At 43.6% G+C, this 19,707-nt stretch overlaps 1 protein-coding gene across 2 annotated transcripts in view; it reads left to right on the top strand.

Moving 5' to 3' along the window:
• The window catches only part of dnah9 (dynein, axonemal, heavy chain 9), a 162,337-nt gene that overhangs the window by 112,391 nt on the left and 30,239 nt on the right, over positions 1–19,707 (top strand). The window contains exons 58-68 of one of the 2 annotated variants that reach the window (XM_031323915.2): positions 770–964; positions 2,192–2,311; positions 3,796–3,984; positions 4,662–4,897; positions 4,982–5,104; positions 6,025–6,229; positions 13,245–13,409; positions 14,560–14,700; positions 15,888–16,058; positions 16,220–16,342; positions 19,227–19,420. In XM_031323915.2, coding sequence (XP_031179775.2) covers positions 770–964; positions 2,192–2,311; positions 3,796–3,984; positions 4,662–4,897; positions 4,982–5,104; positions 6,025–6,229; positions 13,245–13,409; positions 14,560–14,700; positions 15,888–16,058; positions 16,220–16,342; positions 19,227–19,420 — 1,862 coding nt within the window. Of the gene's footprint in view, positions 1–769; positions 965–2,191; positions 2,312–3,795; positions 3,985–4,661; positions 4,898–4,981; positions 5,105–6,024; positions 6,230–12,834; positions 12,951–13,244; positions 13,410–14,559; positions 14,701–15,887; positions 16,059–16,219; positions 16,343–19,226; positions 19,421–19,707 lie in introns of those variants that run through there. The other variant, XM_036001345.1, reaches the window with a different exon arrangement.

The following is a 19,707-nucleotide window of genomic DNA, read 5'->3' as shown; positions in this document are numbered from 1 at the left end:
CTGTTGTTCCGTGTTTTCGTCTTAAACTTTGACCCTCTCACTGTGTTTTTTCACTTCAGCAAAGTTAACTGGAATATTTTGGTCGCCTACCATTCTGTCAACTGTTAGCGTTCTGCCAAGCATTAGCGTTCTGCCAAGCATTAGCGTTCTGCCAAGCGTTAGCTGGTAACTTAAGGGAAAGTTTGCAGATTTTCTGTTCTGTTGTTCATGCAAATAAATGGCAACAGTACCTGGACATCCGTGTTAAACCGCCGGTAAATCTCCGCTGGATGACTTGCTTAGAACGGTTGGAAAAAAGGAACTTTCCCTCTTTAGTGTTTAGCTTAGCTTAGTGCCATTGAAACCATAAACACTGGCTTGGATGCGTCATCCTCCCTAGCTCCAATCTCTCGCAAAAAACGTCACGTCCGGTTTCAAAATACCAAGATGGCGACGGCCAAATTGCCAAACTCAAGGCTTCAAAACGGCAGTCCACAAACAGTCACTGCTGCTATGTGCCCTATTCTTACAGTCTATGGACGCATCTCGTGCATGGGGACCCTAAAGTAAGTGACACATCTCACCTACGGAGACCCTGCTCTCCTCCCATTAGGCTCACAGAGCTGGGGTCCCTAAATGTGAGCTCTGCAGTTGGAACCTTCTTGAGAATGCAGTTGCATAATTATTTTTATACGGTAGAAGAAATGTTAGAAAGCCAGATTCTGGGCGCCGGTGGAGCGTTTAATCCGTGTTTAACTTTGTATTTGTTGATCTGTTGGATCTTCTCCAGGATCCAGAGTTCCAGCCAGACCTGGTGGCCTCCAAGTCGAATGCGGCGGCCGGCCTGTGCTCCTGGGTTTTAAACATTGTCAAGTTCTACGAGGTTTACTGCGAGGTGGAGCCCAAGCGTCAGGCTCTGAGCAAGGCCAACGCAGAGCTGGCTGCTGCACAGGAGAAGCTCGCCGCCATTAAGAGCAAGATCAATGTAAGCCTTCACATTGGACTGAGGATACAGGAAAGCTTAGGCCAAGTATCTATTTTAAAGCATAACTGACTAACTGGTGATACTTCGAGCAAAGTTTCATGTTGTGTCGAGCCTTCTTAGTGTTTTAAAAATAGCTATTTTGAGGCTAGCATAAAAGTGCCCCTATTACTCCCATTCAAAAGGCCATTTGACCGAAAAACAAAAATATGGTACGTCTTAAAAGTGGCGCTTCCGTCCTAAATATGCTTTTAAACGAAAGTTTGACTCAGGTACATTCACAAAAAGACCCTAGGTTGCATTTTGGCGAGAGTTACGTTTTAAATGACGGCAATTTCAATATCTAAAATCCTGAGGATATGTCTGTCAAGAAAGGACTTGCTGCTCTTCACTGACACTAACACTAAAGAGTAAACTTTAGTTGGTGGGCCGACTTTTGTACAGAACACAATGTGGGCTGTCAAATGACTTGTGGAAGCCAGAAATGTCAGCACCTAGCTACATCAACCACTATTAAATCCTCAAGACGTGCAGTTCAAAAAGAAATAAAATAAAAACAACCAGAGGCTATAAGTTAAAGATAGATTCAGGATATGAATTATTTGAGTGACAGTTGGCACACACAAGCTCTGCCAGTAGAGTGAACGATACACCAGCATCTTTTCATCGATACGACGCTACTGTAAGTGCTATAAAAACCTTTTACTGTTCATTAATCTAAAACCAAACCCATCGACCTAAAACCCCTATTGATAAAAGCAGCTGTAAATAATTGTTCCTCATTGGCGTTTGCCATTCAGCACATCAGCCCCAGCAGAGCGCGGCACTCAGGACACTGCGTCGGCTGCTCACATTAAACTCTGCCGAGTGAGGACTCCTCCTAATAAGATCCAGCATGACTTGTCGCTGTCATTTTTCAGCCCTCAGTCAGATTACTTGAGTGGAGAGTGGGTTCGGAGCCAAGGGGAATTAGCAATCCTCAAACTAATCTACTGAACCTGTGTGCCTCTCCACCGCTTAATCCTGTTTGTCCTTGTGCTAATTGCTTCCGTATGCCAAATAAATCCATAAGTTGCTTCCAACTTTTTGCACACTCCCAAGTTTCTTTCATAGGGAGACTTTAGCTATGTTTGTTCTTTGTCTTTGAGGATTCTTTATGACCACGCTGTTTTTAACAAGTGCCAATGTGTCTCTCTTCCTGTGTGTGTGTCTGTGTTTGTGGCCTATCAGCACCTTAATGAGAACCTGGCCAAGCTGACAGCCAAGTTTGAGAAAGCCACCGCAGACAAGCTGAAGTGCCAGCAGGAAGCCGAGTCAACCGCACGCACCATTTCCCTGGCCAACCGCCTGGTGAGGGGGGCAACAGCGGGGTCACACACGCATGAACACACACACACACACACACACACACACACACACACACACACACACACACACACACACACACTCTTTCTCATCCGACCCACATGCTCCTTCCCTCAGATAGATATATTGTAGATGGGTACAAACCGGTATTTATACACATATATATACACACAAACTGCTTATTTCTCTCTTTCCTAAATGCACATGTTATGATGTTGTTATGATGTTATCATGTTATGTCAGATTATTCATCCAAATATTCTGACATTTCACAATGTTTATCCTCAATAACTTTCACCAGTCTTCTTCACCATTTGTTGTGCAGTGCAGGATAAAGCTTGGCTGATATTCAAACCGAAGATGAGATCATTATTGATCCCACGTTGTTACAGCAACTCAAGAGTCAAAAAGCAAAGGAAAAAAGTGACTGATTGATCAAAGACAAAAATACAAATAAAATAAAGTGGCTATATACACCTTTCACTTTTGCAGATATTTACACAATTGATAATCGCACAGAGTAGTTGCACCCATAATTGTAATACACACATGGTGTGTAGCATTTTACCAGAAGAAAACTAAAATATATAAATATAATTGCACAATAAAGTCTGTCATGTTTTAAGTGGTGGTGAGACAACAACACTGTTACAGTATGTTGTGTTTGTGTCAAAGAAATACTAAAATGAATGTAGGTACATGGGGAAAATATTATGTCATACATGTTGTTTTGTAAGTAGCTTTCCTTACACATCCACCGCATAATTCTGAACAGAAAAATAAATATGGCCCGGCATTTATACACACATACCCAAAAGCTATTTTTATATCTACTTGTGCAGCTGTCGCTTTCTTAGGTGCACGTTTACACACACACACAACACACACACACACACACACACACGCACACACATAAATTCGACCACCACCTGCAGTGTGTAAATCACAACAAAAAAAGAGTTAGTATGGGTTAGTATGATATCATACTAACCCATACTAACTCTTTTTTTGTAGATTTTCAAAAGGCCTGACTGGAGCAACAAAAGCACAAAGGTTGTGTACGTCTGCTTGTCAGTCACAAATATCATTGCAAACGCAGTCAACGTGCTGAAGTGTGCAGTGTCTCTGTGATGTATGTTGCGAAGTTACAGTCTGTGTAAAGTGCGGGTCCTCTCCAGTTTGGAAGAGATGGGATATTAAGGTGAACTTTATTGATCCCTGAAGGGAAATAGGATCATTGCTGCAGTAAAGAGTAGAGGTGTTGGTACACGAGCAGAGAGGTGATAAAGAATATGAAAACCTAATAAACATGGACTTGTAGGTAGCAAGGCATTGTTGTTCTGGAGATTTCCTGATGTTCACGAGGCTGTGTATTGCATCGATGACGGCAGCCATAAAGTTCCTTTAGATCTGATTTGACAGGATGCCCAGGAGGAATAGATAATGGAAAACTTGTCCCTGTGTTTCAGGTGGGGGGTCTAGCATCGGAAAATGTGCGCTGGGCGGAGGCCGTAGAAAACTTCAAGAAACAGGAGAGGACTCTGTGTGGGGACGTGCTCCTCATCACCGCCTTCATCTCCTACCTGGGATACTTCACCAAACGCTACCGGCTCCAGCTCATGGACAACACCTGGAGGCCGTATCTCAGTCAGCTGGAGGTGGGTGGCCTTAAAGTTAGTCCAAATCAACGACGTTCCACTTCCAGGATTGCTCCAGTGCCGCCGGATGTCCCTCTTTTCGGCCCGGATGTCCCTCCCCTTCCTCTTTCTTTGTGTTGGCGTTCTAAACTCCGGTGGATTTCTGAGGACTATGGTTAACTGCTCCTCAGATCTCTGCAGGGTAAATCCAGACAGCTAGCTAGACTATCTGTCCAATCTGAGTTTTCTGTTGCACGACTAAAACTACTTTTGAACGTACACATGTTCCAACAAAACAAGTTCCTTCCCGAGGCTATTTTGCAGAGGCACCATGGCTCTGTCCGGCGCTTAGCCCCGCCAAAACCATTGTGATTGGTTTATGAAAATGATAGACATCCGGCGGAATTTCCAGCGGCACCTGAATAATCCCGGAAGTGGAACGTAGTGGTTGTAGACTCTCTCTCTCTCGCTCTTTCTCGCTGTCTCTCTCTCTCTCTCTCTCTCTATCTATCTATCTATCTATCTATCTATATATATATATATACATATATATATATATATATATATATATATATATATACCCAGTGTATTATATGTATATGTAAAACTTGCTTAGCATAAACTTGTTCCACTCTTTAGACTTAGCCAATGTCGTAAAAATAATTCAAACTTCATATGTAACCGCTATCATCTGTAAGGTTCCCATCCCAGTGACCCCTGACCTGGACCCTCTGACCATGCTGACAGACGGCGCCGACATCGCGGCATGGCAAAACGAGGGGCTGCCCGCCGACAGGATGTCTACTGAAAACGCCACAATTCTCACTTCCTGCCAGCGCTGGCCCCTCATGGTGGACCCCCAGCTGCAAGGCATCAAGTGGATCAAAACCAAATACGGCGAGAACCTACGTGTCATCCGCATCGGACAGAGAGGGTAAGAGGCTTTACGGTGAAATGTGCTCATGGTCATATTTCTGGAGAAGATGTTGATGGAGGGGTTCTGCTGTCCTGTCCTCAGCTACCTGGATGCCGTAGAGAGAGCACTGGCAGCAGGTGATGTGGTTCTGATCGAGAACTTGGAGGAAACATTGGATCCAGTTCTTGGACCTCTGCTGGGCAGAGAAACCATTAAGAAGGGCAGGTAAAGAAGACCTTTCAAAACTACTTTACGTTGTGAGTCAGACCTGGATATTTGAGCAATTTTCTTCAAAGTTCACTCAGGACACTTTACAGATCCTATGTTGTCAGGAGTGGGACCTTCTGCTGCCAGATATCTCTGGTCTTGATGTGTTCAGTGATATACCTCGTACATTTCACAACGCTGTGTCACCACCTCAGAGGATTTCCACCCTCTAATCAACAGGGCTGTGATAGAGACATGAGCAAATATGAACTGTTGTTTTTATTGAAAATCTTTTAGATAACACGAAACCATGGATGTATTATAGCCTATTGACTGCACAAAACACTCTGCAGCTGTAACCTCTTTCTCTCTCTCTCTCTCTCTCTCTCTCTCTCTCTCTCTCCTCACTCCTCACTCTCATCCACATTCTCAAAATCATTTAAAGATTGAGCCACGGCACTGACAATCTTTTAGATAACAGGAGCCTGTCTTTTCTGTAGCCTACTCCAAAACAACATCTCCCAGAATGCCTTTCACCCGACTCGCGTTCCACACTCCACACTGCTGTCTTCGGACAAGAAGTCAACTCTTGAGATGGATAATGTTGTCAGACACTTTTAATTACAATCTGAGCCTGTCAGTGGTAAAAACAATCACTTTTAGTGGACAGAAATCGGGGGTGCACAATTGCCCCATTAGTTTACATTGCAGCTCTGTTCACACCGGCTCGTCACTGTGATCTGGCTCAATACTGGACCAATTTGTAAGATTTTTGTTCACTGGAGTCTATTAGACACCAATGCATGGGGTAATGGGGTGCAAAATTGCCCTTTAACTACTGTCTGTTTTGGGAACATCTTCCCATTTTAGAATCTTTACTTCCATTTAGCCACTCTCAATGATTAGAACACTTCCGGTCCTCGTTTTGCCCTAAACAGGTACATAAAGATCGGAGACAAGGAGTGCGAGTACAACCCCAGTTTCCGCCTCATCCTGCACACCAAGCTGGCCAGCCCTCACTACCAGCCCGAGCTGCAGGCCCAGTGCACCTTGATCAACTTCACCGTGACCAGGGACGGGCTTGAGGACCAGCTGCTGGCCGCGGTGGTCAGCATGGAGAGACCGGACCTGGAGCAGCTCAAGGTGAGGAAGGCACACACACATACAGGCATTTAACAGCAAGGAGGAATCTGACGTACTCAAAAAGTGAACCTGAGCCGACATGAAAGCAGTCTCTGTCAGGTGTCTATCACAGAACAAACAAGCGGTCCACGTTCCGCTGCTAACTTCTCTTTTGTGCAGGCGTAATTAAAAGAAACAATGAGAGGAGTCGGGGGCCTCCAGGAGCCGGGCGGAGCACTCTCGCTTCTCATTAGCGTCTTTAACGCTACACTTCTGCAAGAAAAACGCTGTATGTCAGAAACATCCAAGAGGCTGCAGATCCGGGCTCTTTGATTCCGAAACAATCAGCTGGTGCCTTTAATTAACGGCAAACTGAGTGGATGTGTGATAATAAAAAAAAAACTCTTTCTGATTCTGGTTATCCCTCACTAAGGGAGACGGTGACACTGCACGGCTGTGTGTGCATGTGCATGTGCGTGTGTGTGTGTCTCTGTGTTCACGTGGCATAAACATATAACAATTACTAGTTATCCATGATTTCTTAACTTTTCTATATTCCAATGAGCACTTCTTTTGTTGAACCAAAGGTGCCCTGTGGAGTGGTAGCGCTGTGGAGCTGTTTCTCTGAGGTTGGCTTCCGTTTTCTTTAGGTTGTTAAGGAGTTCACTTGAGATGTGAGGAACTGTGAAGGCCGCCACATGTGATTCACATCATTTTCATTCTCAGTGAGCCTTTGTGCCCTGCATGGGAATATCTGCCTTTGTTTTCCTCTCAAAGTTTTCAGTGTGGTTTGTCTGTCTGTCAGCAGGATAACACAAACACTACTGGCCCCATTTGCATGAAACTTGGTGGAAGGGTTTAGCATGGGCCGAGGAAGACGCCACTAGATTTTGGAGCAGTTCTACATCACGGGGCAGATACACAAATCATTTCTCCCTTTTGTTAATATTGCGAGATAGGGCATGCCTTGGCGGAGGATTGCGTATGAGTGCCCTTCTAGTTTTATCTGTATTTAGGTGTCCAGCTGCTCCTTAAGGAAATATCTTCTCTTGCTGTTAAATGCTCCACTATGTTCACCTGCTTGTCTCTAAGGCTGCGTTCAGACAGCCTGCGTCGGCCGTCTGACGGTCCGGCAAAAACGGCGGTCTTGCCATTCATTTTGAATGGGGGTAGTGTGTTTAGGCTGTGGCGGCTGTTTGCCGCAGGGGGGACACGCAAAAAAAACAAAGCGGGCCTGTGGCAAAAAGTTGATACTGGCTCAACTTTCGGAGAAACACAACCCCACGTCACGCTGCGGAGGCCAATCATGTAACCGGATATCAGACATGTCGGTGTGTTTTGAGCTATGGTTTGAGGCGGTGTGAGAGTCCCGTACAGGAAACAGGAAACATCAGTGCCTCTATTGCTTAAAACTATATTTTAACTATTTTTCAGTCTGCTAATTAAAGCTATATTTTAACTCTTTTTTTCAGGCTGCTCAAAAAACGAAACCTCCTGTTTAGCCAGACTCATTTCACTTCAGAGTGATAGTACCTCTAACACAAGCACTGAACTGCCCAGGAATAGCCATTGACATATATAAACTGGACCAACAGATCCCGTTGCTCTGGACGGAGACCAGTGAAGGATATTAGAAGCACTTTTCCGGTGATGGCTGAGCGTTACGGCGCAGCCTCCAACTGAGAGAGACGACGTAGATGTGACGTGAGCAACCTGTCTGAAAGTTGGAAGTCTTCTGGTAGCTGTGCCAAGAGAAATCTCAATCATTCCCAATCTAGCAGAGACGGCGTGCGTAGGTATATGTAAGGAGATAACATAGGCACAGGCTAATTGTTGCTAACTAAAATGCTAGTTAACATTAGTAATTAAACTTAAACAGCTAATGTGAGTCAAAACTGCCTGCGAGCTTCTCCTGATCTATACGGTAATTCCACTACTGTGCGACAATAAGTTGCGTGGTTATGACACAATCGTTAGCCTATTTTTACAAAAACGTCTGCTACGGAGCCATAACGTGAGATACAAGGTAATGGAGCCTTTTATACATTGTCGTGTTTCTTTAGAAATAAACAGTGGACAAATAGAGTCTTTAAACCAGCCATCGTCAACTGGCGGGCCAGATCCGGCCCGCCAAAGCTTTTAGTCTGGCCCGTACAATAATCACGAATTCAGAAAATGTAAAGAGGAAAAAATGTGTTCTGTTATTTAGCATTTCAAGCATTTACAGCAGGTAACATTACACAGGTAGAGCACAAACCCAGCCGCCTGTATTTGCATCTCTATTCACATGCCGGGATTCTGTACAGCGATGCCTGCGCTCCACACACACAGCTGAGCTGAGATGTGTGTGCGTTAAAACACGCAGTACCTGACTGGGCACGATACAAAGAGGATAACCAATGGCCGCTGGGGCAGATCAACTCACACTAGTCTCGTTACTGTAAGTAGGCTACAATAAAACTTTTGTGAGTAAAAAGTCAATACTTATCAATGCACTCACCTGTATAGACAGGCATAAACATGTAGAAAGCATATTTCAATCTGCTCTGTCTGCTCAGTCCACCGCGCTGTTTTACACGAACACAGCTCTACTCTGCAAATAGAGAATTTTTACAAGCTAAAACAAAAGCTGTCTGTTTGTAGTCTAACTGTTTCTTAGTTTGCCGGGAATCTTGAAATTTGGACAAATTCTTATGAACTTAACTGCTGGCTGAGCGAACCATCCTCTCCGCTGGAGCGGTATATCTATGGATGTATTAAGACCAAAACATATACATGTGGCTACTTAATATGCACGTGGATGACGCGACCATTATGTTTGCGTTCTTCATTCTTGATGATGATGGTTGTATTATTTTGCAACAACATCGTTTCATTGCAAATGAGGCATACATGACGAATGCATAGCCTGCTTATCAGTCCATTCATCATTAAAGCTGGGCTTTTCCACGTCAACTTTTCGCTCCAGCCTCTTTGACAGTGACATTCTTACCTGATAACAGACGTTTCTTTCTGCAAGCATTTTCCACCAATCAGGACGCTGCATACTACAACCATGTTCCTAATCACAGACTTTAACCATCACTCCTCAGTGAACTGCCTCCTAGTCTGAGATCTTTTTTTACTTAAAGAGCCAATTATCATTATGGAGTTTCCATGTTTTTTAGGAGTTTGCTCACACTAATACATGTAAAAAAAAAAAAATATATATATATATATATATATATATATGTGTATAGCATTAATTCAGCAACAAAGTGAACATTTCGAACAAGAATAGGCGTATTAGGTATACATTCATTTTATTTTCTTTATTTGAAAGTCTGGCCCCCGCAGTGTCTGCTTAGAAACATTCTGGCCCTTGGAAAAATGTAGTTGATGACCCCTGCTTTAAACGCTTCAGATGTAAAGTTATTCGCTGTCAAAGTGGCGCCAAAATGAGTGGCAGTCAATGGAATGCTAATGGGAGGTGATGGCTTGTTAGCATCAAAATGGCGCCATAGGAGCTACACGTTCCGAGGAGAAGCTGACCCCCTTGGGAATAGCAGAATGTTTCCTGCAACAACAAAGCACTCGCTACAGAGACTTTATCAAAGTGGGGATAGCTGTGGGACTGAACCAAAACTATGAGCTGAAAGATGAGAATAGTATTTTTAGTTAGCTAATAGTTGATGTAATAAAAAAACCTCTGTGAAGCTTTAACTGTTGGCTGGAAATCTACTGGACTGCTTTACAGCACAGTGGCTCTTAGTGAAGCCGGTGCAGACTGAGGCATTATGGGAAAAACTACTGCTGCTGCTAAACCAAAGTCACCAACTGTCTTGGCTATGATTTCATTTCTTGATTGATGTGAACAACACGACATGTTAAAAGGTCATTATTTCTGTTCAGCCATGTTGACCATCCCTTCCCATACTACCTACTGCGTTAGGCATTTACTAAAACACTTCCTGTAATTACAACACATTACTTACAGTGCACGACCCACCAGACAAAGCTGTAAAAGAAAATCCAAAAACTGGTTAGTTTGAAGTATCAGCCTATTTAATAATGAAAGGCAATATCAAAAGATCAATTATTTATAACTGAATGTCATGGATTGTTACTCTGTAGCATCCGTGACCAATAACCCATAAAGGCAATAATCAATTAATCCTCAATCCCAAAAAAAATCAAACGACCTTTTGAAACACTGACACTCCCCCATTGTGTCGCGTTCAGCCTGGATACTGTTCCATTTATCACCGAGCTCCAGGAGTTGTGTAATTGTGTCTTGATGCTATCCTCTGAAGGGAGTTTCATCTTTCTTTATCACTTTGGCAGACTCATTTATGATCACACATCCACCTCTCTAAAATCAAAGGAGAGGCAGATAGGAGACGCTTTAAGCTGCATTCTCCTTTTCAGTGTAAATCTCTGTCTTTGTTGTGTGCACTCTGGACTGTTGATGAGCTGTCACTGTCATGGCCGCTACACCCTGTACAGTACAGCAGCTTCCAGGCATCTGCTGGGAAGTAATGAGCAGCAGATAGTTACAGATATATATCCACAGTACGCTGTGAATGTAAATGTTCACAATTAAGCGAAAAACTCACTTGATCAAAGCTCCAGCGCCTAATGATGCCTCGCGCTCGTCTCCTGGACAATCTTTGCTTTTCATGTCAGCTGTTTGAAATGGATTAGCCGGTGGTGCCAGCAATTAGACAATGCATTGCCACACTTCCACTGTTCCTTAAACGTGGCCCTTGTTAGTGGAGGGGAGAGGAAAATCCGAAATCCGAAATCCCTCTTGGTCCAGAACACATCTGGCTGACGGCGGCGTCTCTGAGAGATCACAATGGAAGATAATGCGGGAACTCTGTGTACGGGTCGGGCAGATTTACTCTAACACAATTCTATTTGCATTTTGATGGTTTCCTGGAGCTGTCCGTGTTCGCGCTGGGCTTCTGCAGGCAGTGCTTCAGTCCGACCTGTAGGCTTTCTTCACAGACAAATCAGCATTTTTGATAAATGGAGAGTTATTTTAAGCCTTGTGTCCCCTCAGCAAAATCCAACGGAGAAGTGAAATGTGATTTAATGAAGCTTGTTTAATTTGCATTTCACTGAGATTGGAGGCAAAGGGAAAAAAAAACAAGATCTGGAACTCACTTATCATTTTAATTAACAGTGAGAGTTGAATGTGGGTGGTGTGCGTGTGTGTGTGTGTGTGTGTGTGTGTGTGTGTGTGTGTGTGTGTGTGTGTGTGTCAAAACACGGCCCGTAGAATGAAGTGCTAAATGGATTTTGTTGCAGGTAAACAGCCCGGACTGATAACAATCAGTTAAAACCTGTTTCTATTCTCTGAATGCCTCGGTGCCATTATAGCTTTAATGAGGTGAGCGTTGCTGCTCAGCCGTAAGATGACGGCGGCTGAAAGAGCTCTCATTTACCCGAGCCAAAGACGGCTAAGGAGCTTAAAATGTCAAGTTGCCTTTTTGGAGAGAGCGCAGGGGGAGCGCTCTACAACCTTTTAGCACAATAACTAGCCCCTCTGCTCCTCCCTGTGCGCAGATGAGTGTGCATGTCTACATCCTTGTGTGTGTAACTTCTTACCCAGACCGTCGGCGTTAATGAGAACTCAAATGCTCTGCTTCCCAAATTACCTTAACAGGGCTGCTCTGTGGCACTCAGTAATCATTTGCCTAAAAATGATAGATGTATTACCTAATTTTAATCCCAATTAGAGTGTTCTGCTGACTGGTTAATTGTTTGTTTTTTTCCTAAGCAAGGGTAATTACAAGTACAATGTGCCAGAGGAAAGCTAATCGTTAAACCGACTCATTACTGGCTCCAGTTGGGAGTGTTTAAGGGTGGATAGCTTTTCCTCTCAAAAGCTCTGAGTGTGGGCAAGTAGAAGGTCACAGTTGACTCACACCGCTCAACCCGTTCTGGGATTCTCCTCTCCGCTCAAAGTGTGTCAGCTCATTCCTCGAAATGCCACCAATCACATCATCTTTTTTTGCCTGTGCTGTTGGAGAAGAACTTTTCAACTACTAAGTTGGTAATAACATCAAATTCGGAGATACAAGATTTAACAAGGCAGAGGCTCAATTAGTTTTAACAGTGGTGTAAAATACTTCTCATCACCACGCTAGGAAATACTGTCATAAAGAGAGCAATTAAGCAGTGTGATCTCTTAAACTATCTGCTCCCCTGGCACGATCTGAGCAAAGTATGTCTTTTGTCATGGGAACACTGTGCCACAGGGAGGAGCCCCCCCGCCCTCTCTCCCCCATTGATTACACGGGGGCAGAAATGGAAGCGCCAGAGCCGTATTAACAGCGTCTGTCGGGGATCATGCCACTCAGAAGCCCTCAGCTATTATCAGTCAGCGACAACACCGGAGCAGTTAAATCTCACAACTGCCCCCCCCCCCCCCTCCCGTAATTCCAACCACTCAAAGGTCACAGAGGCTTCTGTTAGGGGAAACTTCAATAAAGCAAAGTTATTATCGAGCAGAAGCAAGGAGCTCCAGCAGACTATAATGAAGGACAAAGCAATAAAGAGAAGGAGCCGCGCCCTCGCTGCTTTGTTCTCCTGACGCCCCTCAAATGCATCGCTTTGAAAAGTGAAAAGTTTAGTTTTTCAGCCAGAACAAAGACAGACGTGGGCGTGCGTGCATGCGTGCGTTTGTGCGTGTGTGCAGGCCTCTCATCAAAGCTACTTCCCCTCTAGCTGGAATCGACGGTGTCATCACATGGAGGTGAGGTGGCTCAACAGAGGTTTGATGTTTGCCAGACACAAGCTGGCTAATCCCGCCCAGAGCACTCCCTTCATGGGTCAGACAGTCAATGCAGAGCATATTGATCAGTTCTGCCTTTGACGTGTCCTTCACTATTCATGTCCTCATATTGACCCACACCTTGGAACATCTCCCACTGCCTCCGATATGGTGATGAGGCCAGAAAGGAAGCTGACAACAAGCATAGATCTGAGAAACCCTCTGACATGTGCAGTCTGTCAATCTGAAGCTTTTGAGTGTTTTTGTGTTTCGTAGTCCGACCTGACGAAGCAGCAAAATGGCTTCAAGATCACTCTGAAGACGCTGGAGGACAACCTGCTGTCCCGTTTGTCCTCAGCTTCAGGAAACTTTCTGGGGGACACAGAGCTGGTGGAAAACCTGGAGACGACCAAACGCACCGCAGCCGAGATCGAAGAGAAGGTCCTGTTGTTGTTTTTTTTTTTAATCTTTACTACTCTTTATTCTGTTTATTCATCATCACTTCTCTAGTAACTCTTTAGATTGCAGAGAACATATTTCCATCTATACCGGAACTAATATATAAGTACAGCGGCAGATGAGAATACTTATGTTATTATTATATTTTAATGATGTTATTATATTGTTATTAAAAAATAATGATGCTGTAAATATTTAGGGTACAAAAAATAATGTTACTGGGTAACAAGATAGTCCCTGGTGTAACTGCACACAAACACACACACACGCACACACACACACACACACACACACACACACACACACACACACACACACACACACACACACTCTCCTGATCCCTCCAGTGTACGTCGGCAGCAGAGATTCTCCAGCCGGGGCCCACGAGCATGATGCTGCACCGACAGAGATAGCATCCTCACATCTACGATATTATTTAGAATATTTCTGTTGCTATTGTGTTTTTCCCATGTTCAGCTACGTAGAAGAGTTCATAATCATGACTTTAGTAAGTGAAAGGGCCGCACATAGATGTCTTATTTCCATGGAGCTGTTGTAAGAGGACACACCGGCTGATCGCCTGTCTGTACCCTGCAATTATTTATTATGTCATTTAAAAAAGTACTTTTACAGTGTCAATTATTTCTAAGCTCATCCTTAACGCAAATATGTTAACCCCTTCTTGTCTGTACTTCTTCCCTTGTCCCTATTGCAGGTACAGTAAGTATTTGATGGGCAATCCATATGTACACAGTAGTTAGAGTGTAATCCCTTCTCTCCTCTCCTTACTTTGTTTCTCTTTCTTTGCTCAGAATGCCAGATTGTTACTTTCTTGCGAGGAGTAGCTGTCTGATGATGTGAGAGTGTCTGCAGATGTTCATCCTTAAGCATAATTGCCCAGACATTTCCTTATAAAAAATATCACATAATTGTCGCATTGGGCGCAGTGTGAGAACATTTTGGCTGGAAGCGTGAAATTGGAACAGCTCGGCTCTTCACTCAGGGTGTTTTATTGGATGGTGCTGTTCCCCCATCAGCTGATCGATGAACCCTGAGTGCGTGCATGTCCGAGCACATGCATGCTGCTGTCTGTGAGTGTGACTCCATTGTGTTTGCACTATCTTTACTGTAGGTGAAAGAAGCCAAGGTGACAGAGGCCAAAATCAACGAGGCTCGGGAGCACTACCGCCCAGCAGCAGCGCGGGCTTCCTTATTGTACTTCATAATGAATGACCTCAATAAAATCCACCCCATGTACCAGTTCTCTCTCAAGGTAGCCTGTCTGTTGACATGCCATGTTTCCTCCCCGCCTCACCGGCCCCCAGTGAGACCCCTCTTTACACTCACTTCTCCGTTCCCCCCCCTCTTTCTTCCATTTACTCACCGTGTTTTATGCTCTTTGCCCCGCTTTCATTGTGTTTGTGGCTCCCTAATGTGGTTATGTAGAGCATTATGTCTTTCATATTGTCAGCCAGCGAGCACTGAGAGGAGGCAGCCTGAGATATTGTTTGCAATCACTCCCGACTCGGCAGGTAGCTGCCCTGGCCCAAGGTATCTCCCAACATAATCGAATGAAAACACACACAGAGTATATGCTTTTGACATTGAGAAGGAAATGTTGTTCTTCACACAATGTTAGAGCAAAGTGTGATAGAAATGACACCAGAGAAGAAGATGATGACAATTATTATTGTAGCGTTTCAGTTTACCGTCACTTCCAGTTTTTCAAAGCGTGACAGTTTGACTAGACTTTGATTAGTAGTTAGATGTATAGAATCCATTCTCTGTAGTAATCACAGGCTCAGAGCAGTCAGCTTGAATCTTGTGAAGTCTTTTCAGAGCCTGTTTGGGAACATCCTTATCCTGTAAATACTCAGGACAGTGTATTTACTGGTACATGGTGCCGAATGAACATGTCACCCTGTGCTCATTGATAAGAAAAAATATAGCAGACTTTGGTCTTTTATAGGATGTGTTGACTATTAGGAATATTGGAAAATCTCTTGAATTTGTCCTAGAGCTGCAAAGATGAATTGATTAGCTGTCAACTATTCAATTAATAGCCATCTATTTTGAAAATCAATTGATCGTTTTGAGTCATTTTATGAAGAAAAAAAATTCGAACTCTCATGTCAGCTTGTAAAATGTGAATATTTCTAGTTTCTTCACTCCTCTGTGACAGTAAACTGAATATCTTTGAGTTGTGGACAAAACAAGACATTTGAGGATGTCATCTTGGGCTTTGGGAAACACTTATCCACATTTTAGAGACCAAACAACTAATCCATTCATCCAGGAAATAATCGCCAATAATCATAGTATCTGATTTATAATTAAAGGCTCATACGAGCCAGATATTGGCTAATATTGTTTGAGCATTGGTTTCTATTTGGTCCACTCTGCATTGTTCCATTGCTGCTAGTAAGACTTGTACGTGTTGTACCTGTCCTGCGTCCCCAGGCGTTCAGTGTGGTCTTCCAGAAAGCAGTTCTGAAGGCGGAGCCGGACGAGGCTCTGAAGCAGCGGGTGTCCAACCTAATTGACAGCATCACGTCCTCAGTGTTCCAGTACACCACCAGAGGCCTGTTTGAATGTGACAAGCTCACGTACATCGCTCAGCTGGCCTTCCAGGTAGGGAGGAAAGCAGCTTTCATCTTCTGCATGGTTTGTTTTGTTGAATCAGTTGCTCCGAAGACCAGTGGCCCGGTTTGGATCTAATCAAGTGGAAAGGAATTGTGGTTTGTGCTGGAAATACAACAATTCAAAGTCCTTCCTTTTTGTTCTGTCCCCAGATCCTTCTGATGAATAAAGAAATAGATCCTGCAGAGCTGGACTTCCTCCTGAGATACCCTGTCCAACCAGGTGTGATATCACCAGTGGATTTCTTATCCAACTTCTCCTGGGGAGGGGTCAAGGTACAGAGTGGATTCTTTCTGCTACTCCAATGTAATGCTGTGGCATGGAAAGGGCTAGCTCCCTATTCTCAGTGTGTGGTCAAAGCAGAAGTACAGCTCAGCTGAAAATGAAGGTGGTTCTTTGAATTGACAGAATTAGGCTTCAAAGACTTTGAAGGTTGTATGAATCTTTTTGTGGTCATTAATCAAGGAAAATGCTAACATTAATTGCTTTGACCTAACAATGAGTTAATTAATCACAAAGATAAGAAGCAGATTAATGAAGTAGCCGTTAGTTAACCACATTAGCATGTTTACAAAAACATCGACGAAATTTCATCGCCGGATGTCCCTCAATTTTCGTCCAGATGTCCATCACCTTCCTCTTTCTTTGCGTCCCCGGTGGATTTGTGAGGACTATGTTTAACTGCTCCTCAGATCTCTGCAGGGTAAATCCAGACAGCTAGCTAGACTATCTGTCCAATCTGAGTTTTCTGTTGCACGACTAAAACTACTTTTGAACGTACACGTGTTTCACCAAAACAAGTTCCTTCCCGAGCCTATTTTGCAGGCACCGCGTCTCCGTCCGCAGCTTAGCGCCGCCCAAGACGATTGTGATTGGTTTAAAGAAATGCCAATAAACCAGAGCACGTTTTTCTCCCATCCAGGAATGCTGTATGGACTAGTCAGACCCTCTTCCGCAGCGCTGTGGAGGAAGGTCTGGCAATGCGAGACTAATAAGAATGTAACTCCTGCAAATAATTCCTACTTTATATAAACGTGTTTATACTTCATGTTGGACTCTTCGGCTTTCCGTCCCCTTAAAGGTCAGCACTGTCAAAGGTCACCATTGTAGTTTAATTTATTTCTACAAGAAAGCTCTGCGCAGATAAACTTCACCAAACCCACTGATTGCTGGAGTTCTATTGAAATGGATGAATTTAGTTCTCAACGTTGCTGTTCTAATGAAGTCAGTCAGTTTTTTGGGGAGTGACGATGTCAGAGCCAAGATGCGAAATAATCATGCTGCGCGTATTGTACATTCACATCACATTCCATGCTATATGAGCTGGCTGATTGAAATGCTGGTGCGACTGCAAACCATCTCGCCAAAGAATCAGTACAAAAGAGATGTGTAGTTGTTCACACCATCTTTCATAAAGACAGAAGTGTCCTCTTTAGATTTATAGAGATGTATTGAAACATGCACGAAGAGTGTTCAATTGTACATCAGCTCTGTCTTTAGAATCCCATTCCTTAATGTTGAAATCTCGAAAAAACGAAATAAATAAATAATAATAAATTGTCTTTCCAAACTGTTTTCCTTCAGCCTGTCGTCTAAGAAATGGCTGGAAGTGCTTTTAGCACTTAGTTGCTTTAAGTTGCTTCTTATGATGCATTTTTTGCATGCCAGTCTCCCAACAATTACTTTGCATTAAAGTCAGACCCCGGTGCATTTTAACATTGAAAGGGCACCAGAACAACTCTGCATTCCCGTATTCCATCTTACAGAACAGGTGTCTGGCGATGCAGCCCTGTGGACATCAAGCAGTAGAGGTTCCCTTTCTTGTCAGATCAGTTTAGCAGCAAATACCCTTTTTTTACCCTCTCGTGCTCATGAATTTTTCAATCTGTACCGCCTAGAATATTAACTAAACCTAAACCCCTCTGAGGGTCTGGAGACGGCCTTTCCCCAACTGCACTCAACCTCCTGTGGCTGTTCAAGGCCCTGCTAATCAAATTCTGTCACTCGATTTTCTTATCGCAATTGGAAACATAATCAGTTGGAAAGCTTTAAAGGAGGGTAAGATCCTCTGATTGTTTGGCTCTCTTGATGATATTAGCAGAGCATGAATCCCATGAGACCCAGTGTATTTCCCCTCACCAGGGCTCAGGGCTCGCCGACCTCCTGTGGTAATTAAACAAAGTGAGTTGGAGTGATGGGCGGTGTGCTGAGCCACTTCATCTCACTCTACCTTACCACCTCATGCCCAGCGGTGAGCGGTTGTGGAAAAGCAGATTTTATGGATTCACATGGATAGTTTTTCCATGACTCCTTGTAGTCAATGTCAGTGGTTTCCCCCACAGACCTAACAGATGAACTCACGTACCCCTTCATCAATGTCCAATGTGTTCTAAATATATAACTTTATTCATTATATTTAAAAAAATTGTCATACAACTGAACTGTCAATATTTAGGTTGGTTTGGTCAGCAATCTTACTACTACTTCGGAGTGAATCGAATGTTTCAACTGTTTATCCATTACTTTTAGTTAACTAAACTGTTTAGTCAGTAGTTTTAGCTTACTATTTCAGCCAATTATGCATTACTTTTAGCTACCTGTTTAACATTCCTGTGTTCAGGTCCTACAGCTGATATATTATTTTACTGTAATCAAATCGTAATTAATATTTTTTCAAATTCCGCTCCACACTTTTTCCATGTACCCCCTGGGGTACACAGACCCCTGGTTGGGTATCACTGCTTTATGTGTCTGCTGTGTGTGTGGGTGTGTGTGTGCTACGTGACACTGCGTTCTCCACAGATGAGATAAGGTGTCTGTCAGCTGGGCCGTTACAATAAAGCCCCCCTACTAGTTCTGCAGCGGATGCATATTCAGTCCCCCACCCCCCGTCCCGTTATGAAAGGATAGTGTTTACTCAGCATTTCCGTTTGAAACATTTTTTATTGGCGGGAGGAAAGATAAGCACTCCTTTAAGTTTTTTTGTCTCTTTTTTTCTCCCAAACTTTTGCAAACAAAGTTAGTCCTTTTGCTGTGCATTGTGAAATGTTTCTGAAGTGGTCAAACTGTTAAATGTGCATTACGGGTCACAGAGTAGCAGCACTTTTGAAAATACACTAGGTTTTCCGTATGAATAATTTTTCTTTCCGCAACCACCAGTCCCTGTGCTCCATGGAAGAGTTCCGGAACCTGGATCGAGACATCGAGGGCTCGGCCAAACGCTGGAAGAAGTTTGTGGAGTCTGAGTGTCCAGAAAAAGAGAAATTCCCACAGGAATGGAAGAACAAAAGCTCTCTTCAGAGACTGTGCATGATGAGAGCCCTGAGGCCTGACCGCATGACGTACGCCGTCAGGTGAGGTGGAAGCATAGCGTAACCTTTGCTCTGTGATCTGACCTGGTAAAGGTCTTAACCTTTGGCCTATATTTTGAGTTGACAGGGCGTCAAAGAGGCTCAAAGAACAATCGATGAGCCTCATTAGTAGCCCTCAGCCTCTGTCAACCAACGTCATCGTATCAAACTTAGATCCCATTTCTACCTGGTGTTAAAATGCAATCTCTACTTGGATATCTTTTCTGGATATTACGTAAAACATACAAAAAGGAGATAAATAAAGAAATACATGGATCTACTAATATATT

This window comes from Sander lucioperca, chromosome 5 (genome assembly GCF_008315115.2).
Source record: "Sander lucioperca isolate FBNREF2018 chromosome 5, SLUC_FBN_1.2, whole genome shotgun sequence".
NCBI classification, from domain to species: domain Eukaryota; kingdom Metazoa; phylum Chordata; class Actinopteri; order Perciformes; family Percidae; genus Sander; species Sander lucioperca.
This window is presented reverse-complemented; position numbering and strand designations above follow the sequence as displayed.